The sequence below is a fragment of the Dicentrarchus labrax genome, unplaced genomic scaffold, assembly GCF_905237075.1.
Source record: "Dicentrarchus labrax unplaced genomic scaffold, dlabrax2021, whole genome shotgun sequence".
Taxonomy (NCBI): domain Eukaryota; kingdom Metazoa; phylum Chordata; class Actinopteri; family Moronidae; genus Dicentrarchus; species Dicentrarchus labrax.
In genome coordinates this window covers 8424229-8443496 of record NW_026136724.1, presented here as the reverse complement: position 1 = coordinate 8443496, position 19268 = coordinate 8424229, and the positions used below count along the sequence as shown (strand labels likewise).

At 40.8% G+C, this 19268-nt stretch overlaps 2 protein-coding genes and 1 long non-coding RNA gene across 15 annotated transcripts in view; 1 reads left to right on the top strand and 2 right to left on the bottom strand.

The window, feature by feature from the left end:
• The window catches only part of gramd4a (GRAM domain containing 4a), a 46231-nt gene extending 45262 nt beyond the window's left edge, over window positions 1–969 (bottom strand). For 2 of the 3 annotated variants that reach the window (XR_007882484.1, XM_051391868.1), the window contains exon 1: window positions 544–966. Coding sequence is in view for 2 of the 3 variants with exons in the window: in XM_051391868.1 (XP_051247828.1) it covers window positions 544–572 (29 nt within the window). In the remaining variant the exon portion in view is untranslated. Of the gene's footprint in view, window positions 1–543 lie in introns of all 3 variants that reach the window. The other variant, XM_051391869.1, reaches the window with a different exon arrangement.
• A 2672-nt stretch (window positions 970–3641) lies between these two features.
• Window positions 3642–7097, top strand: LOC127358660 (uncharacterized). The gene is made up of 2 exons (XR_007882494.1): window positions 3642–5083; window positions 5659–7097. It is a non-coding gene; the product is annotated as an uncharacterized LOC127358660 (long non-coding RNA).
• Window positions 7098–13017: 5920 nt separating this feature from the next.
• Window positions 13018–19268, bottom strand: part of celsr1a (cadherin EGF LAG seven-pass G-type receptor 1a) — an 89936-nt gene continuing 83685 nt past the window's right edge. For 8 of the 11 annotated variants that reach the window (XM_051391791.1, XM_051391796.1, XM_051391792.1 and 5 more), the window contains 5 exons: window positions 17259–17359; window positions 17020–17163; window positions 16294–16563; window positions 15832–16207; window positions 13018–14910 (listed from right to left, as the gene is read on the bottom strand). In XM_051391791.1, the coding sequence (XP_051247751.1) occupies window positions 14883–14910; window positions 15832–16207; window positions 16294–16563; window positions 17020–17163; window positions 17259–17359 (919 nt within the window). In that variant the 3' untranslated portion in view covers window positions 13018–14882. Of the gene's footprint in view, window positions 14944–15831; window positions 16208–16293; window positions 16564–17019; window positions 17164–17258; window positions 17360–19268 lie in introns of all 11 variants that reach the window. The other 3 variants (XM_051391799.1, XM_051391800.1, XM_051391793.1) reach the window with 1 other exon arrangement.

Below are 19268 nucleotides of genomic sequence, written 5' to 3'. Positions count from 1 at the left end.
TGAATCAACGGCTGCTCCAAATTCATTAAAAAACGTGAACACAAACTAAGCTAGGCTATATCATGATTCAGTGGTAGGGGGGTGTAACACAGAGAAACCCCGAAGCGGTCGGGGAAAAAAAGCAGCAATGGACGTTATTTCTTTGAAACACTGAACACTTTGGCGTTGACGACTCCATTCAACATTCAACGACGGCACAGTTTAACGTTAGCTGAACCGAACCGCATTGTTGAATACAAATATGTCCGTTACGTTTGAGCGGTTGAGTCAGCGAGAGAATTAAATTTAAACGTTGGAGTTTGACGTTAGGGGCCTCGAGTTAACGGTTTCAATAAACCTCCAACGGTCGGACATTTTTATTTTTATTTTTTTATCTGCAACATTGAGAGACACAACGTGAAAACCAAATCATTCGCATTCTGGGTGACCCCGAAAGGAGAGACAGTCTGGCAGGGGGCTTAACATTAAAACACCTTTTTTTTTTTTAATTTCCTTTAACAATAGACATTTTACGGAACGTTTAAAAGAGAAAAGTCTTCTTACCCAGCACGTAAATCGTAGCAAAGTTTCATGAACACTGAGATTCCCTTGAGTCCTCTGCTTTATCCTTCAGTACACCTGCTGCTCAGGGGACGTCCAAATTAGCGCCAGTCTCACGGCGAAAACCGCTCACTTGATCCATCCATCTCAACAATATCCGCTTGTTTCCCTGTGCACCGACTAGCTAAATGTCGTCTCCTGCTGAGTGCTGAGCGGTTACACAGGCAGACAGACACTGAACAATAAAATATGATACCAGTTGCGTCCCTCTCGGTCGGGGGAGAGCTGTTGGCCCGGAGCTTGCAGATACCAGCCTGCCTTCGTCTCTTGTTGATTTCGCAGAAACGGGCAGGGGAACTGGGCCGAGGAAATATCGTCAGTGTTCGGCGCTGCTTTCTTAAAGGGGCCGTGAGTGGTGGCGGATGCTCCAGAGACAGCGAGCAGGAAACACCCCTCCTTACCACCGCCCTGTGGCCGCCGCTGTCATGTAGTGTTAAATTATGAAACAGGTGGGTGAACAATGGCCTTAATGTAATGTAATTAAGCCTTGTGGTAAATCAAACCCCCAAAAGACAAATAATGCTATTCCTGTAATATTCTTACTGATTTTACTTTATTTATGGATCAAATTATTTTTAGATAAAGGATAAACTTGTATATTTTGTTTACCCTAAAATGGGTAGTATAAGTAGCATTTGCACATTGTCACTTAACTTCTGCTGCTTGACTTGAGGTAGTATTGATCATTGTGAAATTAACATTAAAGGATGGATTTTGACTATTCTTTATTCCTTATCCACTCATGAGAAATGGACAGTCATACCTTCGCCATCCTAGGATTTAAAAAATCAGCTTGCAGAACACTGCAGAGGGGTTTTAGAAGTGGGTATACCTAATGCAGACTGAAAAATAAATAGGTATACACGTATACCATGCACTACACCTTGCTTGAATAATTTCTCATTTGTTTTAAATGCAAATTCTAAAATATTTTCCTAATAGTTGTGCTGTGATCAGGGCCGTAGCCAGAAATACTGAGATCACTAGTAAACAAAATGTAAAAATTGTCTTCTTTCTGTAACTAGTACCAGATTACATAATTCCTTCCAGGAAACATCCAAGAAATGTATAGGGATATAACAGATCCGGTAAATAAAAGTGTTAACATATTATTTGCCAGCCTAAATGCTGTTTCAAAGCCCTCTCCACAATAAAATTTGTGTGGAAAAAATACTAGAGAAAAAATACACGCCTAGAGGAAAAATACAGGGTCTACAAATACTGAAAGTAGCCTAAAAATGCGTAAATTTTTAACCAAGGTTAAACACCCCCAAATTCCAAGAAAAAAAGACAAAGGGAAAGACCCGATGCAATGACCCTATTGTCCTCAATTGCCCTTACTCTGACAGGCCTATTACTTACTAATAGGTCAATTTTTGCACCAGATTATTTCTGTTTTAGAAGAACCATCATTTCCACCACTCATAATGATCTCATAACCTATCTACCTAATCTAATCATAAATAATTATTTATGTTAGTCTAAATTATTGGATAAGTATTTGTTTAAAGTTTAAAGGTGGGTTCCTCTACCATCTCTCGCTATAGGTCGCTCTGTGTTTGACCTCTTGTAAAGCCTACTGTGAGTTATTGTCTAAAATAAGTCAGTGAGTTCATGTAGGCTGAATGGCAACTTGAGCTTGAGCAGCATTATTCCTGCAAATAAAGTACTTTCCACACATCCTAAAAATAAAATTCAGAACCCAAAAAAACTAGTTTTTGAAGCACCAACCTCTGCATGTTTGTTTTTTTACGTCTGTGAGATTCTTCTTGGAGAGTCTTCATGTAACAGAATCCAAGTTAGGAGTCTTCGCTGAAGTCCCAGTTATCCCCCTATTTCAACAATCGCGTGCTGAAGTGGTCTCGAGTTAACAGGTTCCTCTGGCAGTCCTCTTGTCGCTGCACTTACACTGTGAATGAATTTGTAATCAAATGGACAAAGGAGAAGAGGGGTTTGAAGGACCGAGGGTTGAAATGGATAGAAAGTGAGAGAGAGAGACAGAAACAGAAACAGGAGTCAACTGACTCCTGACCCCTGAGATGAGACCATAGATTACGGGGACGTAATCACAAGTACTTTCTATGTCTGCAGTCAGACTACCAATGAGGCCAGTGAGGATCAGTGTAGTCTTGTCCTCACTAGAGCTTTGGCCTTATTTGTCCTGCGGCTGCCGTGTTGCCACCACCTCCTCACCACAAACATACGGTCTCTGAGCAGCCTACATAAGAATTCAACACGTTAGCATGAAAGTGGATCAGACTTCCAAGTGTTACCATATTTTTTTCATCATGGTTTCTTGGTTGCTTCATGCATTTAAAAGCTGAAACAGGCAGAAAAAGTTTTTTAAAAAGCTGTGTCTTACCGTCTCCTAAGCGTAGCTTCTGTTGATGAGAAGTCCATGTTTGCTGCTACTGAAAGCTCAATGGCTGATAAAGAGAGGCTAAACCTTCACATTTGCCTAGGCAAATGTGTGAGGCACTGAGAGAGAGCTATTTCCATGAGTACTTTCTGCAGATCTTTGGAGATCAGAAATGGGATATTTATAGTCCTCAATTTATAGATAATTCCTGTACAGTGGTTTGCATTACCGAGCAGCAAGAACACTGTGAAGAACCTGACTCAAGCTAAAATATAGGCAATCCTTTGTTACCCCTCATTAGAGTAATAAGCTATGATTTCACATTAATATATAATGCAGCCTGCTATCTAAAGAATACTATGCTCTGGCAGGTAGACACAGAGCCATTGTGTCTTTAAAGCACTCTTGCACGATAGACCTTTTTCACAGCAGCCATTTTGACATTAAATAGTAGGGTAAACACATGGGTTACCAATTATACTAATTAAGGTTCCATTCCATTTAGTGTAGCAGAACCTTTCCAGTGAGCACAACATGCACAATAACAGTACCCTGCTCTCTTTGACCTGAATGGAACAGAACCTTAATTAGTATGATTGGTGATCAACAACTGTGTTTACCCTAATATTTCATGTCAAAATGGCTGCCATGAAAAAGGTCTATTGTAGTAATACATTTTAATAATAATACATTTTATTTAAAGGCGCCTCTCTGGCCACTCGAGGAACACCATACAATACATAAAAATAAAAAACTGTAAGAAATAAGAACCAGACAGGAAAAATACAATGTAGAGAGTTAAGTGGAGTATGCAGTTCTGAATAGGTGAGTTTTTAGTCTTGATTTGAAGAGGGGGAGAGAGTCTAGGTTCCTGATGTCCGGTGGAAGTGAGTTCCAGAGTCGGGGGGCAGAGTGGCTGAAAGCCCTACTCCCCATGGTGACGCGGCGGGCAGGAGGGACAGAGAGGTGGACAAAGAAACATCAGTCTTTCTTAACTGTTTCTGAAAGCAGCTATATAAAGGTAGAGCAACCCCTGTCAGATAAAAGTAACCATGTAACCTATTGCTAATGTAAAAGTACCACTTCAGTCTGTCCATTAAATATGAAGCCAATGTCAGCAGCTGGTCATTTAGCACTGAGGAAGGTGGAGTGAGCCTGTTTACATTAGAGTTACACTTTGGTTAAAGCCTGATTATTCCAGCTGCACTTGCAAACACTAAAGCATTAAACTACTGCATCTAAATCTATGTGAAAGTATGTTTTGGCATTAAAATTGATAAACCCAGCACACTAAAAACTAAAATGTTTTAAGTATCAAATCATAACCCCAAAACTAGAAGTTAGAGGTCAGAGACTCACAGTAAAAAAAAATACAACACAAATGAGTTTTTAAAATCAGTATGTTGATGGTGTAGGAGTTAATAAGGACCCACTGAGCTCAAGTAACTCTGCACTACTACAGGCATGTGATGGCCATAATAACATAGTGGACTACAGTGACCATGCTGTGTGGGTTTTATCATTATGGACCCATCAGGTGCTGAAGGAGGCTGTCTCTACTGACAGTCAGTGGGAGGAATGGATGATCACAGCTCATCAACATGTGGACACTAAAGTTGGACAGTTTATATAATAAATATGACTGAAACAGGTTGAATTAGATTCACAATGTAATTATAACTAATGGTTTCCATGTTGCTACACAGCAGCTGTACAATAATAAAAGGAAAACAAATGACTGCAAACAAATCATTGGAAAATAAAAATACAAGTATGAATAAAATGAAAATATATTTACTCAGGCAGGAGCGTCAGTAAATGTCATAGAAACAGAATGATCACCTGACCCAGGTCCTGTATAAATGCTGCAGAACTTTTTGATTTCTCTCTTTTAACTTGGCCTTTGACACGAGTTGACCTGTTGCAAACCCTGTGGAAAAACCTGAGGAAGATAACTCTCTTAGAGGAATAATCTAATGGAACACGGATATTGTTGCAACAACCAAACTATTGGATCTCTGGATTATTGTGGAAAACCGAGGAGGCTGGAAATGACCCTCAGTGGACCACTGATCAACGGACAGTTGCTGATGGGAGTCGGCCCTGAGCTGGACAACCGAGCAGGTGAGACAACTTTGAAATTGATTTTACTTGACTGATTCATTGATTCATCCCCTTAAAACCCTTTAAACGCTTTATCAGTGTGAATATCGGTGTAACTTATTGAATTTAAAGTTTTATAGTATTGGGCCTGTCGGAAAAACGCAGATCTGGTGAAAGCAGACTTTTACTCGACTATTTCTCTGTGTAAAATGATTGTTTGACGGACAGAATGTCTTAAATATCCCGGGAGAGGTGTGGAGTGTGTTAACAATGAGTGTAGTGATTTGAAAACACTGTTATTTTGGTTTGAGGGGATCAAATTGTCCACATTTTGTATCAAAATTATACACACACAAAAAAGATGGCAACTAAAATGCTAAAAAATATATTTCATTTGTGCACCATGGAGACCTCAAAAACACCACTGAAACAAGCAAAGAGCATTACATACTCACATACATTGTTTGTGACGTTTTTATCCAGAAATGCTAATTTTTTTCGAACTTTTACTTGGATTTCTGTTTGTTTAATTCCATATGATATTTATGAGAGATACAGATACATTTAAATTTGCTTTCACTTTTTTTCCCCCTCAGACGAGCGTTAGGGCATCCCCCCGGTTGAGTTCGAGGAGGACGATCAACCAATGGAGACCGACGAGGAGGAGGATGAAGACGCTAAAGATTCTGACGGCTGGTCGGTCAGCGAGGATTCTGGGTATGAGTCCATGTATGAGGATGAAGAGGATGTAGAAGATGGCGATGATGATGATGTCTTCAGACCTCGCTCCCCCCTCGTGTTGCCGTTCCAACCAGAGCGTTTTGGGCAGGGATGGAGACAAGAGCATCCTCCTGTTCCCGCTGGTCCTCCCATCGCCGCTCCTGTTGCTGCTCCCAGCAGCTGACTGTCAGGCCCCTGCCAGAGCTTCCTGGGCAGCGAGTGGAACCGCCCGAAAAAGAATGAGGAGCAGGGAGGAGCAGGTAAGTACGAAGAGGCAGTGGTGGAACTGTGAGGATGACCACGAAGACTCAGCTCTCTCGACTTCAGGCCTCGGATCCAGGAGGTTCCAGCTGGGTGGTTTTCAGTACCAGACGTGGGCTGATGACAGTGACTCTGATTAGGACTCAGAGCTCTGTTTGCTGCAGGAAAGCTGAAACCTTCCTATCTGGTAGGGCCGGTGAGGCCCCAGGTAATCTTTCCACGCATCGGCAGGGTTGGAAAAATTTTTGTTTCAAGCACCTTAATGTGTGTCTCTTCAACCCATTTACACACACACACACACACACACACACACACACACACACACACACACACACACACACACACACACTCACACACACACACACTGATGGCAGCCATGCTTGTTATTTTAATTTCACGTATTTAATGTGATTATTAATCGTACTCTGTTATGCGGTACACTGTTTTTGTCTTTATAAGGTGTAGGTGGTTATACCAGACAATGGTAAGTTAATACTTAATGACAAGTCTTCTCTCACTCAGCTGTTATTCAAAGATTGCATATTTTACTTATCTTTATGCACACGGCATCAACCGAACCCAGACTCTACATCCGGGATTGCCATGACGACAGAGAAGATACCGACCAGACAAGAAGGTCAGGTGACTACAGGAGCAGCTGGAGAGCGGCGGGCCCCTTTCTTTCAGTCGGCTTAGAGTGGACGTCAACCAGCCAATCATCCCAGGAAGACCCAGCAGACCACTGACCCACCTTCTACACCCACCAGGGTTTGGGAAGCTCCTCACGCAGGAAGGAAGTTGTCACCGTCTCTTTGAATCGATGCTCAGAAATCAAGACATTCATGAGGCAATAATGAATTGTAAGTTTGAAAGTATTTAGTTTGTCACATTCAATATAGTGTACTGTGTACTGTATGCACAGTATGTATACTGAATAGTACAATGCAATATAAGACAAACTTTAGAAATATTTTTTAGTATTATTCAGCAATATTACAATCTTTCATGTATAATTCAGACATTTGGCAGTGTAAATAAATCTAATAAATTATGAGTTTGTGTGTTTTGATTTTGATTCATTCATTTTTCAAGAATTAGATGAATTGTTTAGGTTTTACTTTCTGCTACCTGTCCAGCACCAGACAGCAGACAGATAAAGTAAGTGACTAGCTGGTGAACATTTAGCAGCTCAGGAGCTGGTGAAGCTAAAAGGAGAGTGAATATTAGTTGTTGCTGTGTGTCTGCTGGATGTATAAAAATAGACAACTGCTCGCCAGGTTCGCCACATCAACTTAAAAGGCGACAGATAATATGTCAGTGTCAAGTTTACAACTTGTTTCCGCTGCACCCAAGTGCCAGAAAATCAGTTATTGTTGGTTTAAGGCTCAGTTGGTGAATTCAGAATCTGCACTGGGATTTAGCATTTTGTATTACACTCATGCAGTCATATGTAATTCAGTAAAATAGCCATGCAGTAAGCTATATTTATATATATATATATATATATATATATATATATATAATTATATTCCATTTTTGTTGACATGGGGTCATAGAGGTGTTTCAATTCATTTTTTAGGCCATACTTAGTGGTGGCTTTGTGGTGAACTGCATTATACTGAGTGGTGTTTATGCCCACCCCCATTTACACACACCAGGGGGGCAGAATATTATAAATCTTATAACTATCTCATGTATAAAGCTCACTGTTAGTTACACATTAGCATCTATGTAAATGTTTCCATCATAATATCTGTTCAAACTGGGTGGTTGTCCATTGTAAGTATTGTGTTCTTTGTGAGAATACTCATATTTTCCCAAATTCAATTAAGATTATCGATATTTTTTATCAACTTATCGTGGAAATGTTTGTAGTATAGAATTCCTTATTACATGATTGTTTTAAGGGGGAAAACTGCCACTGAAACCATTTAACATGCTTTCAATCATTCAGCTGATCTCTGCCTCTGTGTTTTAGGTCTCTTATCTCTTGCAGGTTATTTCAGCAGCAGATGCTGCATCATTTGAAACGCCCTGATGTGTAAACACTGTAAAGCCCACAAGGGAAACCGCTCAGGGTTTGCACAGTCATCAGAGATAGTGCTGCAAACAAGGCGACTAATTCTTTTAAACGGGATTCCCCTTAGTCATGCTTTACACACACACCTACACGTCCACACACACACCACACACACACACACACAATAGGTTTCTGGCCCTGTGATCCTCTTCAGCTGTCTTCTAGCAAAAGTACCGCTGTTGAGATTTCCCAAATCCTCCCTCTGTGCTCATTTAGATACCCTGTAATAAACCTCTTAATCCCAAACCAGTATTTTCTAGAGGGTTGCACAACCACGCGTGTCTTATGCAACTGGCAGCGCATTCAGAGTCAATTATAGAACAGTTGGGAGGAAGGGGAGGATGGATGACGAGGCTGCGGATGCAAAACACATTTGGATAAGATGGTTGATTAAATACTAGCATGTTGTCATTTTGCTTTTATTTCAACAAAAAGGATTAGTTGTGATTTCAAGAGGGATTCTTTCAATGTGTTTTAATGGAAATATTATTCATAATTATTTTTATTCTCATTCAGTACATGAACTTATTTGAGAGAGCTGTATAAAATGGATTATTTGTATCAGTTTAGATACTTTTTGGATTGCTATATTTCTGAGGACCTTCCACTGACCACATTGTCTGTGCAGCATTATGCCAGTGCTGCTGGTTCTCTCAACTAATCCACAAAATCTAACCCTTACAATAACCAATACCAATGCCTAATTCTAATCACAGGAAACATGTTGTTACCCACCTGCAGTATGGATTTTTAAACGTGTGTCTATGATCAAGGATCACCACTTGACACTTTGCAAGGCAAAACAACTGCTTCAGCATCAGTGATGGGTGTGGGCAGAAGTACAACACTGTTGAGTGTCAACCCATACACACAGTGACAGTAAGCTAGTTTGAGCTAATTCAAATTATTATTTTTTTTAAATATATAAATAAGTGTTTTTTTTTTTACCACACATTACCATACAGCCATTTTTTTTAATTAAAAGACAGGATTTTGTGCGTTTTTTTTAACTTATTTTTTAACCTTAAACTAGTTCTAAAAGAAGCAGTTGAGCTTTTTTTTGGGCAATGGGCTTGAAGAAATATTCTGCCAAAGTGGCTTCATTTTGATCATTTTACACAAGTTTCATTTTTGGAGTTCCATTTTCAGGCAGCAGTTGGGAGGTGATTCCGGATTTCCACAAACCGAGTTTGCCAACTTTCGTCAAATGTGATGACGGAGAGTATTTTCTAAAACAAGCAATAGCTAACTTTGACTTTGTTTAATTGAATATTTAATGTTATGTAGAAACAGGCAACTGTAACATTTAATGAGCAGTGGGCACTGTGACAATTACAGTACTGTAAATGATCTTTAAGTGCACAAGAAGAGCCTGGCTCAGTAAGGTCAGCCACCATACTGGTCCAACCAGACCAAGCACGGGTGTAACAGCTACAGCCCGGTGTGTTGAGTGTGTTTTTATCACATATGAATTCAACCTTGCTTCTTTTGTTACGCAGTCTCACTTTAATGGATTCCTCTAGTCCTTTGCTTCTTCCAACAGCTGTCCTCAGCAGTGCAGAGGTACAAGAACACACTCTCACACACACTCTACGTGTGGCTTTGTACTCTTCACCAGTAGATGGCACCATTGGATCAGTCGTCCTCTTCCCGCCTCCCTCATCCTGTTCAGCACAGCAGTTTCTTTAGGATGCCAACTGTGGCTCTGATGAGTCTGAATTATTTAGTCTGCCTGGCTGTGATGGGACAGAGATAAAGAGGAGGGCAGAGGGTCACTCTGATAGAGACTAGTTACTTGTGTCAACTCGACTTCTCGGGTTTCAAGATGAAGATTTTATTCCAAAGTTAAATATAGACCACCTGACAAAATGACACCTGTTTTGAACGACCTAGTACTGGTAATGAAGTTAATGCAATGAATAGTTACTGTAAACTGACTATGCACATGAGTAATGATCTCAGTTGTGACGACTAATCCGACCACTAGTCATAGTTTGACCTCTGCCCCGACTCCTCACTTCATCTTTGTACCTTATGTCACCTGAGGGGAGGACTGGCTTCGGTTGCCATAACAACTGAGCGCCCAATAGGCTTGTGGAACCTGACCCTCCCATCTAACCTTTCACTCTGCCTGCTCACAATAATTTACTTGGCAATACCCCAGTGGCAGCAGGCTGTATGTGTACGTGTTCACGTGATAGACTTGGCATGGTTGCCATTTCCAGGCCCTTACATGGCATCGAACCCTCCAAAGACCCATTACATCAATGACATGAGTACACCTAGCAAACCCGTACGAACACATGGAAAGAGAGGGATTCCACGACTTGTCCTACGTGACCTTGGCAGCCTTTTACATCTCCCAAGCTCTTTGATCCACAGACACTTAAATGCATCTCCCCTAATCTGGTACATATGGCTGAACACAAATTCCTACAGACAAACATAAAAGTGAGGGGCTGCGTATAGCCGGCTTACCTTGGAATGCCAGGGCAAAGTGTTGGGTCTTAAAGTGGACTGAGCTGTGGAAAAAATGTAAATAATGTGAAGGGAAAGTTTAGTGCCGGGCTTTGCAGTGAACAATTAATTCTTAAGATCAACAAAGTTTCTTCAGTGGCAAGTTAAAGGAAGATATGTGTGGGAAAGAATGTAGAAACTGTATCTGTTAAGTAGGCAACTTCTAAAATAACACAAAGCTAAATTAGGTTCCTTTAGTAACAAATAAAGCTTTTTTTTAATGCAACGTTAAAACAGTAGTTTGACATTTTGAAGCAGCTGGTTAGCTTAGCTTAGCACACAGACAGGAGACAGCTACAGTAGTAGTACCCTGTCCAAAGGTAACAAAATCCACTTACCTGTACCTTTAAAGCTTACTAATTAAAGCACCTTCAATCTTGTTTCTTAAATCCGTGTGTAAATTGAAGTGTAAAAACAACAATTAACCAGTTTAAAGAGTTTCATGTGTGGTATTTCTTGGCCAGGAGCAGGAACTTCCTGCAGTCACCTCTGGTTGTCTGCCTCCCAGGCTTGCTGTTTCCATGATTCCTGTCTTTATGCTAAGCTAAATGTCAAATGACAAAATGTCAAACAATAGCTTCAAATGACATAAATCTAAATAAATGCATTATAGGTAGTAGTGATTTCATTTAAATAGTCTTTACTACAGATGCAAAGATACTTCTACATGGAAAACACAATATAAACTAAACTTAAACTCATGTTGCATTGGAGCTACCAAATGTGCTTTATGGACTGTAAAAATGATTTACAGGGACTTTGAGTCATTTAGTGAATCATTTTTCCAATTTTTTTAGGCCTTCCCTCAACTGAAAAACGTGTAAAAATAGAATTACTGTGGAACAATGGTGTGTGTGTGTAATGCAATTATAGAGTGTGTGTACATGTGTGCATGTGTGTGCCCTGCAAAGGGTTGGATCAAAGTGAGGGGATTTATTAAGACCGGCTGCCACCATTGTTCTGTGAGGATTAACACAGTCATTCAGACAGATACCCCCATACCTCTAACCACCCACCCACTCTGATGCACACACATACCTCTTGTGTTTTAGGTTCAACTCCACAGCAGAGCAGTCAGCCATTAAGCTTTCTCTCACACTCGTACTGTACAGTGACTTTACTGAATTGTCTAATGTGCCTCACGCTGATAGTCAGTGGGGCTCTGATCACTGGGCACAGGGCAGATTGAGACAGTGAGACTGCTCTCCCCATACATTACCTTGTAGGGACAACATCTCCATAGCATACACAGCGCTTCAGGGTGCACCTCTGTTTGAAATCTGTCGTCTTTGTTGGATTTATTCCAAAGGTCTATCTATTTGTCTGCCTCGCCATTTTTCTTTCTTATCCACAATATTATTCTTTCCCTGCTGTGAAAATATGACTGTATTGTGTAAAATATACAGCATTAAAGCCCCTAAAAACTAGTTTTTCCTCTAGAAAATTAAATATTAAGGAGTAAAAAGAAGGAACAATAAAAATTTTAGTTTTGACGAAAACCTCATATGGATTGTTTATTCAGGGTTTGAAGTTAAAAAAAACTCAGCTAACCTGCTTCATCAGAAGAGTGCGGCATGGTCTGGTTTAACTGACAGTGGGCAGGAAACATGAGCAAAAATCAGACGCTGATTCAAATATTGGTTCATTCTGATTGGTGCACGGAAGTACATGACACCTTTCTCCACTCGAGCCCCGCCCACTTCAAATCAGTGAGATAAGTACTGGCAAAAAATACAGATAACCGAAAGTGTTCTAAGTCCAGAAGAAAATTGTGCATAAATGTTTGACCCCGTCACTCAGGGTAAGACGCTGATTGAAAAATGTGGTTTTCAAGGTCGTTAAACTGCATTTTTAAATTAAAGTTTGCACATAAAATCTCTTTACATTTGTACGTTGTGGTCAAAATATGTGTCTTCGGTTGGATAAGTTTGAAATTTGTGCATTGTCAAAACTCAAAAGGCACATTCAGGCATCATGCATCAGACAGAGAATGGGTCTTGATTGACTCACTTCACTAAATATATGCTAAATCATGCCAGTTAGGCCAATTTGGAGCACGTAAACTGGAAAGACTTTAGCCAATCAAGATAGTGATTGGACTGATTCATTTAAAAAACACACAAAAATGACAAGTTCTCTTCTTTTTTTTACACGTAGGTCCTTATTTCCATCAATGAGCTGACACCACTCTTTCACACGTTACCCAGAAGTAATCACCTACCCCCTACCACTGGGAATTATGTTAGTCACGATTTCTGTTACTCATCATTTGATCCAAAAAAGTTGATGTAACCTAATTTTCCTGGAGTAGTGTACATGTTTCGACTAGCCACGCTTCCTTCTGGGAAACAGACATGTAACGAGCTGCACAAGATGGTTAAAAATTCATCATGTCATCTTTAATTTTACAGTCACAATCATCTTTTCTTTCCAGTGTCTTAAAACCATAAAAAATAAATATACATTATGTTACAAAACATTTCCAGTGTCTTGGATCAATAAAAAAAACAAGGACATTTATAAACAGCATTGATTACAGGAGGGCAAAACACTGGGGTTGTACAGTATGTTGTATGATACAAAGGCATTCAGAGAGTGGTAAACAAGACTTTTAGTTGCCTTATATTAGCTGCAAAATGCATTAGAGTTGGCATCATTTCACTTTGAACTCAGATTCAGATTCAATTCAGCAATAAAGTCAGACTTTTTTATTTATACTGATTCACATTTGTCAATTTTTAAATAAAAAAAAACAAAAACATGAAATCCATCAGTGAGTGGCTACATCTTAAAATAACAAATTCTTTGCTGTGCCTTTAAACCACCAAAACTCCAACAAATGTCTTTTTTTTCAACTATTTTGGACTAAAACTGAGTTAAAAACTAAATGACTCCAACTCTATTGTGCACATTTACCGTTTTTCATAGCTTTGGTAACCAGGAGTGTGTTGCACTGGACAAACAGGCAGAATATGGACACTGGAAAAGAAGGCTTCAGGTTCATAGTGCTTGGACTGAAAAACTGCGTTTTCAACAGAGGGGGAATTCCTCTCCGTTCTACATAATTAGTGTTCATTTAGGGCCACTGTTCTGTGTGTGTGAGTGTACTCGGGACATTCTAGGTCACTCGCACACAATAAACATAACAGTCTTGCATGCAGGTGTGTGTGTGTGTGTGTGTGTGTGTCTGTAAAGCAGAATCTGCTGAGAGTGGTACAGCACCTGAAAGCCCACTACAGGCTAATACAGCATGTGTGTTAATGTGTGTTTTGTGTGTGTGTGTGTGTGTGTGTGTGTGTGTGTGTGTGTGTGTGTGTGTGTTTAAGATGTCAATTGAGGATGAATGCATTAAACCAGCATATCGAGTGATTTTCTCAATTGGAAAGCTTTCCCAACTTAACACAGGCAAATTATTTTTTAGTTTAGATGCTTGTCCTCGCTACAGCTGAAATACAAAATAGATTTCTTCTTCACCTTTAACAATATCTACACATTAATTACACTCTAAATGCACTGCATTGAGAGGCTGGGGAAGCCTTTCTTTGAGTAAAAAAAAAAAAGGAAAAAAAGAAGAGCACTTGGTGTGTGATAGCGCCGTCGGATGTGTCCAAAGGTCTGTGAGAACAGGATGTGTCAGGGTTATGTCTGATGTTTTAAGGGACTTGTAGTCCTTGAAATCCTTTTGGACTACAAATGTACCAGCATGTATTTGAGTCTGGGTTCATGCACAGTGATTATACATCTGCCTTTCTCCACGAGAAAGAAGTTGTCCAAAAGTAAGTTGTCCAGCTTTCCTAACTTTCTCCACTGATAGGGCGACCCCTTATAGCCACCATAGAGGAACATTCTTTTTGGGGGCTTGCAATGCATCCTGGGGGAATTCTTCATCTCTCCGTCCTCACTCTCCTACAGTGGTTTTGGCACACGTGGCTCCATTGCATCCTCTCTTGGTACAGTCCAACATAGCGTTCCCTTTATTATTTCTTACATCTTTTCATTACCTCTGCTTATTTTCCCGTCCCAGGCAGTCTTAAAGTCTGCAATTAATACTGCTCTCCAAAGAGAGAGAGAGAGGGAACATGAGAGGAGAGATGGGTGGACAGATCAGGCATGAGGAACACTTTTCCTCCCTTTCACCCAATATGCAGCACCCGTCGGTCTTCAGCTTTCTTTTCTTTTTTTCCCATCCTCTTGGCTCTCCTCCTTTCCTCTCCTAACCCAGCAGGTTCTTCACTCCTCCTCTCACAAGGGCAGGCTAGTCTGGGTTTTCCTAACAGGTCAGATCGAAGTCTCGTTACTGCCGCTGTTAACGGAGGAAATGGAGGGAGGGAGGGAAAGGGGGAACGGGTGGGTGGTGCAGGGAGGGAGGGTGCAGGGAGAACGTGCAATGTAAAAATGAGTGCAGGGATGCAGGAGGTCGTCATGCAGGGTGGTCATATTATCCATGCTATAGGTAACGGAGTAGTTCGACATTTTGGGAAATACCATTATTTGCTTTTCTTGCCGAGAGTTAGACGAGAAGACTGATACCACTTCATGTCTGTACACTAAATATGAAGCTACCAGCAGCAGCCTGTTAAGCTTAGCTTAGCACAAAGATCGGAAAACTTGGGAAGCAGCTAGCAAAATCCACCTACAAACCCACTAATTAACAGGTTTTATCTCATTAATTTAGTTATATTTATTTGTTTGTTTAATCTGTACAAAAACTGAAGGGTAAAAAGGGGAAGCTATCTGTTTCCTGTTCCCTGTTTCTAAGCTAAGCTAACCTAACCAGCTGCTGGCTGTGGCTAAATATTTATCATAGAGATATGAGAGTGGTATCAATCTTCTTGTCAAATTTCTCAAATTCCCCAAATCCCAGAACAATTCCTTTAACTATGGATCCTATTATGATACATGCATTATTGCATCAGTTGACATAATAGTCAGCCAATACATATGTTTTAGCCAAATGGTTGCTCTTCAAACTCTCAAAATAAACACTATCAAATTGATTCTGAATGCCTTTTTGAAGTGATTCAAATGACATGATTAAATGACAAGGAATCACTTCTGAAGCAGCATTCATTCATCTGCTGTCAGTGTAACATTATTATTAATTATTCATTTTATGGGCACAAAGAATGCTGCAAAATAAAAACAAAGCTTGTCATTGTTACATGCTGACACTCTCTGGAGAACTACTTACTCTGAGTCAGACTCGTTGCCTCCATTGACCGTCCCTGACTTCAAGTGCATTGCCACACCCCCGTTGGTCTCCCGGTAGATGCCCGCCGGCAGGGGCCCGGCAGGAATCTGCGGCCGCGGGGCGACGGGGGGCTTGATGAGGGAGCTGTTGTCGTGGTTGCCAGGGCGACCGCCATCGTTGGAGGCCAGCGAGGGCGGCCGGGACGAAGGGGTTATGATGTTGACAGAGGGGGTAGGCGGGGAGGAGGTGTTGTTGTTGTTGGGCGGAGGGGACGTGATGGTGGGGGCGTTGTAGTCGCTCAGCTTCTCTCTCAGACGGTTCTTCATGTTCTTGTCGGTCAGCGGAGGAGGGTAGCTGATCTTGTTCTTTAAGATACCTGAGAAGGACAAAGAGTTAATTCAAATGTAAATCAGATAAAATCTACAAACTCAGTTTTATCCAAAAAGAATTCTCTTCTCGTACCTTTTCTCTGCTCCGGTTGGTGGTTGCTGTTGCTGTTGGGTTGGCTGGGGGGCGCTGTGTCTCTAGCATTACCAGGCGTTTGTTTGTCTCTCTCCTGGAGAGTCTCCTTCTCTCTTTCGCCAATGTGGTTGAGCTTATTTTCTGGATGCAGCTCCACATTCACCTTGGTCTCGACCCTCAGCCTCTCTGCCCCGCAGGGGTCCTCGCTGTCACTGGCTGTGGTGGCCTCTGTTGGCCAGTAAGGCTTCACATGATTGGATACTGAATCCACTAGTAGGGGAAAAGGAGAAATATTGGAAGCAGTGATGGTAAGATACTGCTACAGTGACAAATCGTATATCTTGAAGCAGAATTTAGTATTGTTTGCCTCAAAGTGCTGCAACATTTTAGCTCCAGATTTCCTAATTTCTTTGACTTGCTTGAGTTTATTTTAATTTAAATGTATTTACAAATGCCATTTGATGTGCATTTTACTGGCACCTTAACATCATCCTGGAAGTTCTGGTGCATTATGAAGTGTTCAGATACTTTACTTAAGTAAAAGTAGGAATACCACACTGCAAATATGCTCCATTACAACAGAAAGTTCTGCATTAAAAATCTTACTTAAAGCAGCAACAAGGAACTTCCTCAAGTTTTTACTTAAGGAAAGTACTTGAGTAAATGTATTTAGTTACTGTACATTCTACCACTGATTACGCCTCATGTTTAGGTTCACCCATATACCTTTAGGTGTGCTGTGAACAGGCTGCCTCTCGTTGTTCCACTTGGGTTTGACATCGATGTCATCGTCCTCGCTGTCGGAGGAGTGGGAGGAAGCGTAGGAGGAGCTGTGTTCATCCACTGACAGCTCGCTGTCGGAGTCAGAGTCTGACAGGGACAAGGAGGGCAGGTAGAAAGATTAGGTATGCATCTCCATATGCAGGTTTTACTTAATCCCTTAACTAAATAATGACAAAACTCACCATCTCCTTTGGTGCCGTTCCTGTGGAAGAGAGATCCATCCAGGTCTGTGTGTCCTTTAGCTGTTCCTGAAGAAACACTGGGCTTCTGACCAGACTCCTCCCTAGGTAGATAAAGACAGGCACAGAAAGGAGGAAGGGAGAGAGGTACAGGGAAGTGAAAGAGAAACGGGAGTGGAAAAGTAGAGGTGGAGATTAAGAGGAGGCAGGGAGGGGAAGTATGGTTCAGCATCCCTGGAAGGTCATTCAAGCCCAAACTTGCGGTTTGAAACTAATGTTCGACAGCTGAAACACCAGACATCTCTCATTACGAGACATTTGCCTCTGTTGACGCCTTCAACAAAGACTAAAACAAATCGTGAAATGTAGTTTAGGTGTGCATCAGTTTAAAGTTTCATCATCAGCATAAAAAACCATCTACCGCTGATGGAAGGATAATTTACGACTCATTGCGGAATCTGCATCGCTATCTTTTCTATTTATGGTATTTTAAGCGACCACAAATGTGTGAAATTCGATCCAACGTGCAAAAAGGTTGCGGCAGCTTTTCTCTTATACCACGTAAATGAAAACCCAGTTTCTTAATCTTCTCTCTCCTCTCCACCTGTAGGCGTTTATTCCAGGTTAGATTGATTTGTTGGCTGGAGGGCGAAAACGCTACAGGAGACTCTGACCTGTCTGTAGACGTGCCAACAGCCACAGGGAAGAGGTATGTGTGTCTGTATAACATTCCCACTTAAACAGGTACAGTCCCATCTCCTCTATTTCCCTCTCTTTCCTCATCTTGTCTCTCCGTCCTGCTCCCCTCACCTTGTACTTCTCCCCCCTTTCCCTTCTTCTTCCCTTTGCATCTTGCACAGGCAGCACGCCATCCTGCTTCTCCCCCCTTTAGCGTTTTCGCTCTCATTGACCCCAGTGTCAGCTCACATTACCCAGATGACAGCTTTACGAGCCGAGGCGTACAGTCAGACCTAACCTTAGTTCTGTAAAACTCTTTTAAAATACAAGGTATATGTAATTCTACTCCACTACGCGATGAAAACATGTCAGTGATACACGCAAACACACAGCTGCTATACAAGACGTGCAGGTGAGATGAGCCTGAGATGAAAAGCGTCCATATCTGAAAATGTCAACTTTTTAGAGATTAATCAGGAATACACTTGTACTGATGCTCAAGTGCTCCATGCTAATGTACAAAGTTCGAAGTGAAGCTTGCAAGAAAGGCATGTAGATTTACACATAACTCAATAGATTATTGGCTGTTTAACATAATTTAGAAGAAAAACTTCCCTAAAGGTTGTTACAAATAGTGAAAGAAACACATGCTGTACCAAATTTCATAAAAACTAATAGCAATTTCCTATGCAGCACTGCCACTGCTGTATTGTAAATCTGCTACAAGTTCATATTTTCTAACATCTGAGATATTGCTAATAGTCAACGACTCCATATTGCTAGTTGTGAAGAGCTAGCATACAGCAGTGGACCAGGTGACCATGAGCAGTTATGGTGTCTGTAGGAGGTTAATTTACCCTCTTCAACTCTAATAATGTCCCTATAAGTACAAATGAAGTTATAAAAAACATTTCTTCCACACTGAAAGATATAAATACACTCAGTTGACACATCTAATAGGTACCCTTAGCTAAAACTGCATTAGCTAAAACTTTTAACTAGGTGTACCTAGCTAAAAACTAATGTAGTTTAATACAACAGCCTTGCAATGGCGGGTTATAATGTTGAGTCATAGTAAGAAGGGCATAAGAAGGGTACATGTACATTTGTACAAAAATATTTTTGGCTTTATTGAGTTTAACAAGTTATAAAAAATGAAAACATAGCTACACCTGCATTAGCTAAAAAGTGTTTTTGAAATTTGTTTTGAATGGGTGTAACGTTACATATCTCGAACTGATGCAGTGTAATACAGCCCTGCCCTACAGTACCTCCATGAATGTTAGTTTTTGTTGATACTGTTTGGATTTTATTCTTTAAGCTATATAACATTAA